Source organism: Aedes aegypti, chromosome 2 (assembly GCF_002204515.2).
Source record: "Aedes aegypti strain LVP_AGWG chromosome 2, AaegL5.0 Primary Assembly, whole genome shotgun sequence".
NCBI classification, from domain to species: domain Eukaryota; kingdom Metazoa; phylum Arthropoda; class Insecta; order Diptera; family Culicidae; genus Aedes; species Aedes aegypti.
In genome coordinates, this window is record NC_035108.1 from 363,026,632 (window position 1) to 363,039,338 (window position 12,707).

Below are 12,707 nucleotides of genomic sequence, written 5' to 3' on the forward strand. Positions count from 1 at the left end.
TGGTGGTCTGATGGCTACCGCTTCTGCTTCATATGCAGAAGGTCATGGGTTCAATCCCAGGCCCGTCCCTTTCCTCGTACTTTGTAGTTGTATATCTCTCACTTGCTTCTATCTTCCATTCTAAATATATCACACTCAATCTATTCGTTCATAGCAAACGCTAGAACCAGAGACGGACAAGAAACCGTTTCCCTAACGCTTCCTACTTCCACGCGCACGCCTTTCTTACGCCTGATACATAGGCAGTCTGCTAACCACAAAAGCAAACCTCTCTGCCATGCCTTTCCCCCAATCCATACACTCCCGCATGAACTGGCGTGGATGCAGTGGAATATACGGTCTACGTGGGAGCCAGTTCAATGCATCATCAATTCCTCCCCCTTCCCCTCATTGGTCTGCATTCTGACGTGGCAGGTGCCATTGTTGCCTAAAAATAGAAGATCACCAGCACTTATACACTGAGGATGCCTGTTAGTCCCAAGCAGTCATTCGGTTGGTTCCTTGTGTAAGTGCAGCTGATCTGGCGATACTGGAGTGCATCCACGGGCGGCCAATCAAGCTCAAGCTCAAGCTCAAGCTTAAATCATGCACATAAAGGGAATTCCAGAATTAACATAAATTTACAATACACATCATTCAAAACTTTACATCGATATCATGTAAATTTATGTAGATTGTTGTGTAATCAGTTTGAGTCCATGGTGGGTTATCCGACGTATATTGGAAATTTACATGATGTTAACGTAATATTACATGAAGTGTAAATTTGCGACAGATCTGGTATTCTCTGAATGCGCATGATGATACAGTGAAATTTATATGATTTTTTCTTTCTATGAAGAAGACCTCCTGGTGGACTCTTGTTGCTTTCCTTGCAAACTTTTTGGAGGAACTTTTGAAAAAATCGTTCGAGTTTCTTAAAAAGCATTGAAAAAAAATGTAGAAGTTTCTGGTAACGATTGTCCAGTAGACTGATGCAAATGTAAATGTTTTGGCTCCCCTAGGCTTAAGCGGAGTCAATTATAGTAAATACCATCATCCCAATGGTTGAAATGTTCTGGAAGAAATTTGGCTTAACACATACCATTTGAAGAATCATGGAGTGGATTTTACTAAGAGACATCCCGGATAAAAACGTATCATTCAGTGAATGGAATAAACCATTAATGTACAATATAACGTATTGGATACAATACAGCGTATTGTAATTTAATGTCGAAGCAATATTATTCATGTTTGGATATACAATTCAAAAACAATATAAAATATTGTAACAGAACATTGTATTGTTTTTAATTGGTTTTATACCTTACAATTTTGGTCAAATTCCTATATTCGCGTAAAACAACTGTTGCTTTTTTCTATGTAGCTTTGCTGAAAGAAATAAACAAAACAAGTTCAAAAAGCAAGAAAAGTTGGGTGGAAAATATTCAAAAAGTAAAAATAAGTAGTTTTTTAGAAGTCACTTGACATTAGCTGTAACGACGAAGGCAACCATGATACAGTTTGTTGAATTGTTTTTGTATTGTACAACAATACACGAATTGCTTATCAAGACAATTCATGAACAATATATCGTATTGTATTTTCAAAATGTTTGTATGAGAAAATATCTATATTTGTATTGTTACGATACTTAACCACCCATACATTATATTGCAAAAATCTCATATACCATACAGTGAACTTTTCAAAACAATATATTGTACTGTATTTGTATTGTCATTTTACAATATACTGTATTGTGTTACCAATATATTGAATGGTACTGTTTCAATACGTTATATTGTTTTTGTATTGTATTTTTTATCCGGGATACTAACCTTTCGTGTTCAGTCTCCTTCTCTCACTCTTTGTTATTATATTCTATGGCCACTGATTGATTCAGCACTTATGGTTACCGTCCACCGATTGGTTTAGTACTTATAAGACAAAAAATGCCGTTGTTGCATGAAAATACCTAAATTCATAAAATAACATCAATCCCTCTACCAGCAGCTACATTTTTTATTTTATTTTTATTTTTTATTTTATTTTATTTCCACCGTCTTTGACATGAAGTCAAACAGACTGAAGCCTTTACTGCTGTACCAATTTATAGCTCTTTAAGAGTTTGGTTTCGGATGGCTGAAAAATGGAACCTATATGGGCTTCGCGGTAACACGTGGCAAAGTTCAAGCTCTTGGCTCAATTATCAATTCATCAGTTGTCGATGAATTGCAACAGATCAGTGACACTGCAGTTAGGTTTGTTTGTTGTCATAAGCGAAGATTAAACATGTCCAAGCGAAATGATAAAAGTGATTATTTAATACTTGATGGTGTAGGGTGGATGTACCTTCAGTAGGCGGACAGTTGTAGTCGTTTTTGTAGACATCAGCCATCTCAGTAGCTAGTCGTTTTTGTAGACATCAGCCATCTCAGTATATGTTTGTAAGGATAATCAGGTGCCATTTATTTTTAACACCTATAATTTCTCGATTCTCATTCTCATCTATAAATGGTAGTAATACTGCAATCGACGTTACGATCTACTCACCTACCGTGGTCAATGGGCCCTGTAGCTTAATGAAAATTTTGATATGTAATAATGTTAGTCTTGTAACTTGTAAATTCTTGCTGCATAAAGAAACTACAAGAACAATTTTACAGGCAAATAATACAGTTAACAAGTCGTTTTGCAAAAATGATGCATTGTGAACTAATAGTAGATATTCATGAGTTTGTTTGCTATTATTTAACTTCATATGGGATTATCGCCCTGTAAACATCTATGAAAATCCCAAACATTAATAGCTCAAAAGGAATTTGTTTTTTCAGCAACATCCTTCATTAAGGTTTGAAGAATGAGTTATTACTATGGGATGGAAATTTTATACTTACATTATAGTACTAGCGCGTTTGGAACACTTCTTAAAATTTTTCAATCACCTAGAAAGCTGAAAATTCCACAGAATACTATTTTTATGGTAAGGATAATAAGGAAGATATGGGAGATTGGATTTTCAAACATTTTTATATTTTGAATCGCCCTATTGTACACAAAGCTGATAAACGGGCATAATATTTGTGATGCAGTAAAATATTGTTGGAAAACTAGGTTGTAACTTTACATAGCATTTAAGAAAGAACATTTTTAGCTATTAAATTTTGCTGCCCACATATTTCTTAAATTGTCAATTCAAGTTGCTCGATAGGCTCAGACATTTTGCAGTTAGGAACGACTTCTACTGATAGCCTATCTATGCCCTCTTTAGGATGCGAGCTGCTATCGGGAAGATCGCAGGCATTGGGTACAGTAATAAACGTATATCAATTGAAAGCGATACTTTCAGTATAGAAGAGGATTTCGTGATGAGAATACCGTGTCTTGTATTGACGGCCGTGTTGGCGCTAACCTCCGGTGAGCTCGTTCGTTTTGATAACTACCGAGTTTATGATGTTGCGATTGACAATGTCGAACAGTTGCAAGTTATGCAATATTTAGAGCAATTCCCTGATGGGGTAAGAAATTTTAAAATGGAAATGTAATTTACGAAGACGAAAATCAAACCTAATTAATCTTCCAGTACATCTTTTGGGAATCTCCGGTGCAGACAGGAATGAAAGTTAGCATAATGGTACCACCACACAAGGTGGAAGATTTCCAAGATTTGTGCTCTCGACTGGAAATGGCCGTTTCTTTAAAAATAGAAAATGTTCAACGGTACGTTCAGTGTGTAAATTATTAGCTTGGAGTCCATTTTAAATGCAATGCTCACAGATTGATTGATACGGAACGACCAGCCCGCCGCAAGCGCGAAGGATTCGGATGGGAAGACTACCACACATTGGACGAAATTTATGAGTGGATTGATGGCTTGGTAGCACAGTACGGAGACATACTTTCCGTGGAATTGATCGGTCATTCGTATGAAGGTAGGGAAGTAAGAGCAGTGAAATTGTCGCATAAAGAAGGTAATCCTGGTATATTCGTGGAGTCCACTATTCATGCCCGCGAATGGATTACGTCGGCAACAACTACGTGGATTTTGAACCAATTGTTAACTTCAACGGATCCGGAAGTTCAAGAGATCGCTCGGAACTACGACTGGTATATATTGCCTGTTGTAAATCCTGATGGATTCAACTACACTAAGGAGACAAACCGAATGTGGAGAAAAACGCGATATCCACATAGTGTACTGTGTTATGGAGTGGATATGAATCGAAACTTCCCACATCATTGGATGGGTAAATTACGTACAGATTTATGAATTCATAAAACTCTCAAAAGCTTTGAATTTTAGATGGTGGGTCGTCGATAAACCCGTGCACGGAAACCTATGCTGGCCCGGAACCAGCATCTGAGATTGAAACGAAAAACATTATGAATTACTTTGTTGAGAAAAAGGAGAAAATTCATTTTTACCTCTCGTTTCACTCATATGGTCAACTTATATTGTTGCCATTCGGTTATCAAAATGCCGAAAAGGTCGAACGTTTCGGCGATTGGATGGAAATGGCTGAAGCAGCTGCTATTGCGTTATCTAAACGTTATGGCACGTTGTATCAGTTTGGCAACACTGCCGACGTATTGTGTATGTATCGATGACATATCGAATAATTGGACTATTGTTAAACATCTATTTTACAGACATTGCATCCGGTTCTACACGGGATTGGGCTTTGGGAGCTCATAATGTCTCAATTGCAGCGTCCTATGAATTCCGTGACAAAGGAAACTATGGTTTCATACTACCGGCTGACCAGATCGTCTCCAACTCAGAAGAAGTTTTAGATTCCTTGATTGCCTTTTTGGCCAAAGCACGAGAATTAAACTATTTTAAGGTTTAAATAAAACAATGTTTGTACACTATTCGGCTTCTATTTGATAGACCAATTGAACAACAAAATCTAAGTGGAATGTATTTCAAACATAACAATGACCGTAGTACTGTACCTTATCGCTCTTGACAGTTTCTATCACTACTTGGTGTCCATCGTAGACAACGTAAACCGATACGTTTGGAATCACAAAAACAATGGTGCTGTCTACCTTGAAGTACTTGAATGGATACACTCCCGAGACAACTCCATGCTTCATAACTTCCATAATGTCGCTATCTACGGTGAACGTGTACTTCATAACTCCCGTCTTCTCGTACATCTTGTCAACGACAGGTTGCACCACAACGACGTGACCGTTTAGCACGAACTTCAGAGCCTGGAGAACAATACACTTTTTGTAATTTATATCTTTTAGAAACGTTTGATTAATACTTACAACTAAGCTCATTTCCGATTTCTGAACGTAGACGGCCCAATTGTAGGTCGTAGGATGATCTGCGGCATATAGAGTCCATTCATTGTAGACCGACGTTTTACTGACGTCGTAATGATAACCGGTATAGTTGAACACAGGGTTTACTACGCATTCGGTTGTGTAGCCGGTGGTTTTCATAACGTCAAAGTATCTGTAATGGTAATTCAACAAAGTTATACCAAATCTACAACAATAATAGCTGATTGATACGCACCTGCTGAAAACAACGCTATCGGGTTGGAACCACCAGAACCAATTGTAGTATGGGACGTGCTCGAACACGAAACTGTCTACTGGTGTGGTGATGGTAACATCCACTGTTGGGTGTTCTACCCACCACAAAGGATATTCCACGTCGACAACGAAACTACTTTCCGGTACGTGATGGTGCGCAAAAACGTCATAGTAAACAGGGAACACTTGCTGTACCCAGAACCACACCGGTTTGAATACTTCCAAGTACACTGGCATAACATGCTGATAGTCTACGTTGTACACGTACTTACGAACAGTAGTGTGGGCTTCAGCGCAATGGTATGTCATTGGAATTGGCGAAAGGTTGTGTGTGGGTGGTTTGTACATCTCAACGTAGTGTTTCACGCATTCTTTGTATGAATAGTTAGGGCTCTTGGTGAAATTTTTCTGTGTTTCTGAAAAGCTTCCAGTCCATCCGACCGAAACGACCATATCGTCCTTCACACACTTGTGATCGTATGAGTAACCATGATAGTAGGTCATCTTGCCATTTACCGAATCTGTTTCAACATCCTTCACATAATCAAAACATACATTCATGTTCTTTTCCCCAGGAGTTTTCCTCGTAACTTGTACATTGAATTTCTTGAAATAGACCCCGTATTCGTGAGTGAAATGAACATTCATATCCCAGTGGTTAAGTTCAACGTCATGGTCATTTTTGAAAACTGCTGAAACTTTCACGTATTGATGATAGCTAGGAGTGGTCCAGAACTTATGCGGAACATCTTCTGTGTTTACTTTGAAGGTAACTTCGAGCTTATCGAATGGGTAGACCTTACATGGGTTGATGTAGCCAACGACTCCATAAGTCGAATACTGCGGTGGGAAGAAGTGAGTGTAGAACCATGTGTAATAGGTCATCATGAACTTGAAGAACGGCATTTCCGGAAGTTCATAGAAGGCATCACTAACGAACATATCAGAAAGGGTTTTGAAGTATTTGAAATGAGGCATTTCTTCGATGTCATAGACGGATAGATAAAAGTGCAGGCCAGTGTACTTTGAATGGGTCTCGTGTAGTACAACATCTTTTTTCTTATACACAGGTTCTACGACTGTCGTTAAGAAATGCTTGCATTCCGGGCAGGTGGTCTTCATGTAATCCACTTCAGAATCAGATCTGGCATATACCTGAGTTTTAACGTGGGTCTTGAATCCAACTACATTTTGAACATCATTGGTGCTCTTGGTCCACACAAACTTAAATGAGTTTTGCTGGAAATTGAAGACTACATCGAAATTGAACGGTACACTGAAGTCAAATGCATGGACCCGTCGGGTTCCTTGCCATGTCATGGCAAACGGATTGTAAACCGAAATTCCGTAGAAACCGTGCATCCATATACGGAAGTAGCTATGAACAGAGAACGTCATTTCATTCACATTATTGGCGACAGGTACAATGACATCGTATTTGAACTGAGATATCAATGGCAGTTCAAAATTAGTTTTAGTTTGTATCCCATCCATTGTGGGAGAGAACACTTCCACGTCAGCAAGATTCAAAACGCTGGTAAACTGGTACTTCATCGTAGTTAAAATAGTAAGGCAAGTGTGGCTGTAGAACATTTTGATGGTTTGCTCATCAAAATATGTAGTGTAAACAACCTTTCCGTTGGCCATCAGAGTAAACTCTACATGCACTGGTTCCTTTTCATGGTGCTTAATGATAGGTTCCTTCACTGTTTTGGGTTCAACATTGAATAGCTTGGGCCACAGCATGGTCAATGGATTTTCAACACCCTCGAACTTTACGAACACAGAGTACAGATCCACATGGCGATCCATCACGTATGGACTGAAGTTGATGAAAAATTGGTTAACCTTATTGTGTTTGTCATCAGCCACCAGGTTTCCATAAATCGATGCTCCAAAGAAGTGCTTCTTGTCAACGTAATCGTAGTAGAATGCCTTTGTTTCCACAGAAGGATCAACGTGCTTGAAGAATTTCTCCGTCTGCTTTACGTATTGCCAGAAATCAGTTTCCTTGTGTACTGAGGATTCGGCCATGTGTTCAACGGTAGTTACGAAGAAAGAGTATACTTGTGGATTCTTTTCTGTTCCCATGACTGTAGCAATTTTTGCAAAGTATTTAACCTCTTCTGTAGACAGCAAAACTTTCAAAGCAGCTACACGTAGATCAGTAGGCAGAGTTTCATCTACAAATACGGGGTAGACTACTTCAAATAGCTCATCATAGTCGTAGTGCAGGATTTTTTCCAATGAATATATAGCATGAACCCGCAGATGACGATCATAGGGCAGATCTAAGACCTGTTCGCCTTTTACAATGGGAGCAAGTAGCTCGTAAACAGTTCCTACTTCTATGTTTTTCAGACCATGTAACCATACCAACTGCTCCTCGAAGGTCTTTGCTTCCTTCAACTTTTTGTAGAATACTTTGACATACTGTTGCAGCACTGGCGAGTGCGTATCGTACTTGAATGTTTTATAAACCAACGAACCGAATGTCAGAACTGCAGCGTGGGCGACCTCTGGTTTCACTTCATTCTCAAAATGGTAGAATTCTTCGATTTCTTTTAGAAGCTCTACGGTCGGCACTCGTACGTTCAGTCCCAGCGAGAAAAACATGGTGCTAGAGACAAAATCCTTCAATTTGTGACTCTTTACGAGATTTTTCACAAAAACCACCGAGTTTTTGGTTCCAACGATGGGCAATATTTTGTAGAATACGTCAACCGCAACAACGTCTTTCGGAGTAGTGGTTTTGATAATCAAAGTATAGAACTGTTCAAAATTTTCGACGGTGAATGGTTTGAATACTTCGACTATCCTCGTAATAGTCAGGCCGTGCTTGGTCTCGGTTTCCACGTTTGTGATCGGGTTTTCCTGAGTTTGTTTAACAATAAATATAAATGAATGCAGAAAAAAGTTATTTAAACTTACATTGAGATATTCAACAGCTTCATATAACATAGCTTGCACTTTCGGTCCAACCACAGTCATATCCACCACATGAGGAACAATTGATAAGCATGGGAAATATGATTCGAAGTATTTTTTGGATGGTACAAAATATAGCGGATTATAGACCTATAAAAACATAATTTGAAATAACAGGGAATTGTATAGTGGTCATGTTGTTACATACCAAAAATTTGGAGAACTCCAAAGGAGTCGATGGAACCACAGTCGATTTGAACACAAAATATTGCTTAGTAGCAACATATTGCACTTGACCTTCGGAGACTGATGGTTGTACTGTTTTGATGCTATCGGTGTGTACTTCCTCCACTTTAACACCATCTTTGTCGCTCACCACCATGTATTTCGCTTCTGCATATGTTGTGTTCCAGATGGCATAATTCTTGTAGACTTTTTCTACCTCTACATTGCTGTAGACATCGTATGGCATGTTATCGAAGGTTGTGTAATCAGGAGATTTGGTTACCACAATGTGATCATGTACCGATTCCACGTCGTAGGTTACATTTACCGAACCATATACACTTTCTTCCACGGTGGAAAACACAACAGGCTTCACATATTTCTTCACTGGAACTTTGTCGACCGGAAGCTGAAGTGCAGCTGCAATGCCCTTTTTAATATTGATACTCCACAGAGTATCCTCAGCAACAGTGAACACTTCGTGCACCATTCCATACTTATCATATGTAACGTAGAAAGGTAGTTTGATAACTTCCGCTTCCTTGGCAATTGGCACAAATGATTTTTCTGCCGTTTTTACTTGAGGAAGATCACCTTTGATCATGAGTGGTCCCGTATAAACGTAAACCTTGGGATCAACCAGATACACAAACGTACCATTTCCAGTGGGATCTATTGAAAAGAGGTTGGTATGTTACCTCTGAAGAACAATTCAAATTACGAACAAGAAAATCACCTGGTCGAATATGCACATCAGCCATCACTTCATATTGCGAGCCCTTCTTGGCTTCTATAACGCCCGATCTCACATCTAGCACATAACGATAGACGTACTCTTCGGTACCGGTTCCGTAGAAGAAGTTTTTCACCGGTACGGAATGCACTGCTGCCACAAGGGCAAGTACTGAAAAACGAGATGCAATTTAACTCACTCTATCACCACCAATTTCGGAAGCAGTCACTTACGAGCTATCCACAGCTTCATCACACAACACCACCACTGAATCGTGTGTCCTTTGGTCCTTCGGTACGAACTGATCACCTGTTCACTAGCGACTGTTGAGCCAATTCGGCGGAGAATCTTCTTTTAAGGGGACCTCTTATCGGCATGCTGCTGCAGCCAAATTTGATGTGCACCCACAGGTCATCGCGGTGAGAGACGTGATTGCATATGTACACCTATTTATGATCCAGTCGCGACATGTGGCAAAACAGTGCAATCAGAGGGAGAGTGGAAGTTTATTGAACCTATTGGTTATTGGCTATGCAAAGCTGAAACATTGTAGCACGGCTCGGTGTATTGCGTAATTCCGGGATCGAGATCAATTTGTTCTAGGTGAAAAGGTCCAACTGTAGTTCCTGATTAATTCAAAACAGCAGAACAAAACTAAACTGATTTTTTGCTTCTTCTTATTTTTAGTTGAAAAAATAAAACTGTTTGAAAATTGAGATGTAATTCTCAATATCTATGATTATCTTGAGAATATGAATCGATTATCCGAAGATCCATTATTTTGAATTATTCGTGTTGATTCAAATGTTAATATGCTATTAAATATGTCTTATAACAGTCACGTTTAAACAGATTCAAAGCAATTGGAAAAGTTTTGCTGCTTCTCTGATTTGTGGTGGATACAGTATTCAGAAACAATGATTTAATAAATATCTAGCGTGAAAGTTTAGCGCGTATAACTACACTTGATCGTCTTATAAACCGATACCAATAGTTGTTGACTTTCTGTCCCATTGGTCATTGGAAGATCGAGGAGGAATTTTAAAAAAGCAATTTAAGTGAAAACATATTAAAATTCATCGGATCAAGAAACTATTTTTCCAACTGCCCCCTAAAAAGCCAACCTTAGAAAATTTCAGAGCAGTGGGGATTGGGAATGAAAAAGTAAAAATCAAGTTTGCATAAGCCTTATTTGTTGTAGGTAACTATGTATACGATGTGGATCGATCATCCGGGTGATTTGTTTATCTTGAATGTTTTGAGAATACCTGGATTATCGAGTCCGAACTGTTTATATTAAACCAATGTAAAAGCAAATATAGTATAATCTTTGAACTATGTTCATAAAAATAATGATAAGAGAATGCATTTAACGCAAGTATCAGAAGGCAATAAATACTCGTTCTTACGAGTGGGCTTATCGGACTGGATTATATATTTGAATAAGTATTGATTTTTTGTGCATTTCAAAATGCACATTAGCGTTACTGGTAGTAGTTCAAGTATTACTGTCCCATTCTCATAAGAATGTGCAAACATATAATGATTACTACATCATCTTAGTAAAGTAAAAGATTAGGGTAAATTGTCAATCATTGAACGATTATGGAAGCACCGTCTGTTATTCGGGAATAATATTGGGAAATCAGATTTCCCATAAATTTTCTGTGCTTTGAAATAGTTTCTTTTATTTTTATTATTGCACACTTCGAGCCCAGTTATTGTACACATCTTCATTTTTGCTTTCAGCAAGTGACGTGACATAACGTTCCACACAATAAATTAAACGAAATACAACGAATTTACTTTTAATTATTATTGACGGCATGTATTATGTGGATGCAGAAAAAATGTCCCAAAATATCATAAGCTTCTTCGAATGCGGATCGATTCAACGATTTATATGAACTGTCATTTCAAGTAGATGAATCCATAATCACTCAAACAACAAGACTTCGCTTTGTGCTGAATCCGCTGAATTCGACGAACAATTTGAAATTCCAATTGGAATATTTCGTCTCTTTGCTTTGTTTTTATTTACCCAAGTTTACATTGCAAAGTTGTTGTGAATGCTTTGTATAAGGAAAGATAACTCGAAAAGCCGGCTTGCTGTTTTAAGTGGTTTTAATAACCATTTAAGTATAAGTTTGTGTTGGGAGTAAACAGTGTATTTTTTGTGACCTTAATTCTTCATGGATCCGTTTACAATAAAATAACTTCAAGTATTTATGCCTTTTTATGAATTTTGGGCTAGATTTGGAGTGTTTTGTTTTTGTTTATGCTAAAGAGTGTTTGTTTTCATTTCAGTACAATCTGATCCAAGTAGTTTATAGTGTATACACGGAGATGTGAAACAACTCAAAATCAAGTCTTTTCCACTCATTTTGACAGCTAAGTGGAATGATTCAAAATTGAGTTGTTGGCAAAGTATTTAATTTTGTCTCATTCCACTTATTCTTCGATTTGAGTGATTTTAACTGTTTTGCGACCAGTCGATATTGGATGAAAACTACTCAATATGAAGAGTTGTGCTGAAGCGGATTTTTTCAAAATAATCATATATGTAATTCAGATAAATCGATTAATACCACTAATTGTACCAAATGAAACAAATTATGCTTTATTCAATTAAAAGAAACTCATACAGGAGATAAAATTTTCACTTTTGTTATTTCACTGTTATTGTCTCTGTTGTCCAAATCTGCCCTCGAATGGTGTCTTCCGTATCCGAACGTTCCAACTGCGATTAACGCCAAAAAGATTAGCTTCTCCATCTTGAGTGTCGATATCCTCGTGCTGTAAAGCAGAGAAAAATATAGTTTTAAAAACTCGTTGCGTTCACAAATTTTTATTAAAAACTTACCTATTTGTTCTAGACTGTGAATTCCATAAAATTGGCTGAATTGCTGTGCCAGATTGAGTTTGACGATGCCTTGAATATAAATGATCATTAAATACCGCAAAATTGAATGAAAAACGTATATTAAATTACTTACCACGAACCACACTTGCATTCGATCCATGACAGTTGTAAACACGGCATACAAATAAAATTTTCATCCAAAATTAAGTACTAGATCAGTACTTGATTTTGGATTCTTTCTCAGAATAGGAAGCAAAATGAAACAATCGTTTTCCTTCCAACTATCAAATAACTCAAAACTAGGTAGTTTTGGTTATACTACGGGTTTGAGTTAAATGTATTTAAAAACCAGAATTGAATTGTATTCAAATCTGCAGTGTTGAGTAAGGACTTCATTTTGAGTACTTTCTATCTTGATTT

At 37.8% G+C, this 12,707-nt stretch overlaps 2 protein-coding genes and 1 long non-coding RNA gene across 3 annotated transcripts; 1 reads left to right on the plus strand and 2 right to left on the minus strand.

The window, feature by feature from the left end:
• Positions 1-3,242: 3,242 nt before the first annotated feature.
• Positions 3,243-4,894, plus strand: LOC5570826 (zinc carboxypeptidase). Its single transcript, XM_001653278.2, has 5 exons — positions 3,243-3,503; positions 3,569-3,705; positions 3,763-4,232; positions 4,289-4,579; positions 4,636-4,894. Exons 1-5 carry the CDS (start codon positions 3,258-3,260, stop codon positions 4,833-4,835), a joined length of 1,344 nt encoding a protein of 447 aa, XP_001653328.2. The 5' UTR covers positions 3,243-3,257; the 3' UTR covers positions 4,836-4,894.
• Positions 4,851-10,057, minus strand: LOC5570818. The gene is made up of 7 exons (XM_021846497.1): positions 9,658-10,057; positions 9,428-9,595; positions 8,675-9,363; positions 8,470-8,616; positions 5,519-8,412; positions 5,266-5,455; positions 4,851-5,205 (listed from the first exon to the last, which is right to left on the minus strand). Exons 1-7 carry the CDS (start codon positions 9,674-9,676, stop codon positions 4,912-4,914), a joined length of 4,401 nt encoding a protein of 1,466 aa, XP_021702189.1. The 5' UTR covers positions 9,677-10,057; the 3' UTR covers positions 4,851-4,911.
• Positions 10,058-11,741: 1,684 nt separating this feature from the next.
• Positions 11,742-12,600, minus strand: LOC110676893. The gene is made up of 3 exons (XR_002500807.1): positions 12,421-12,600; positions 12,288-12,356; positions 11,742-12,220 (listed from the first exon to the last, which is right to left on the minus strand). It is a non-coding gene; the product is annotated as an uncharacterized LOC110676893 (long non-coding RNA).
• Positions 12,601-12,707: the final 107 nt, after the last annotated feature.

Coding starts and splice junctions, on each gene's coding strand:
- LOC5570826 (XM_001653278.2), top strand. CDS start 3,258: ATGCGAGCTGCTATCGGGAAGATCGCAGGCATTGGGTACAGTAATAAA. Junction 3,504..3,568: donor TAGAGCAATTCCCTGATGGG/GTAAGAAATTTT, acceptor TTAATCTTCCAG/TACATCTTTTGGGAATCTCC. Junction 3,706..3,762: donor AAAATAGAAAATGTTCAACG/GTACGTTCAGTG, acceptor CAATGCTCACAG/ATTGATTGATACGGAACGAC.
- LOC5570818 (XM_021846497.1), bottom strand. Junction 9,364..9,427: donor TGATGTGCATATTCGACCAG/GTGATTTTCTTG, acceptor TCTTTTCAATAG/ATCCCACTGGAAATGGTACG. Junction 5,456..5,518: donor GATAGCGTTGTTTTCAGCAG/GTGCGTATCAAT, acceptor TTACCATTACAG/ATACTTTGACGTTATGAAAA.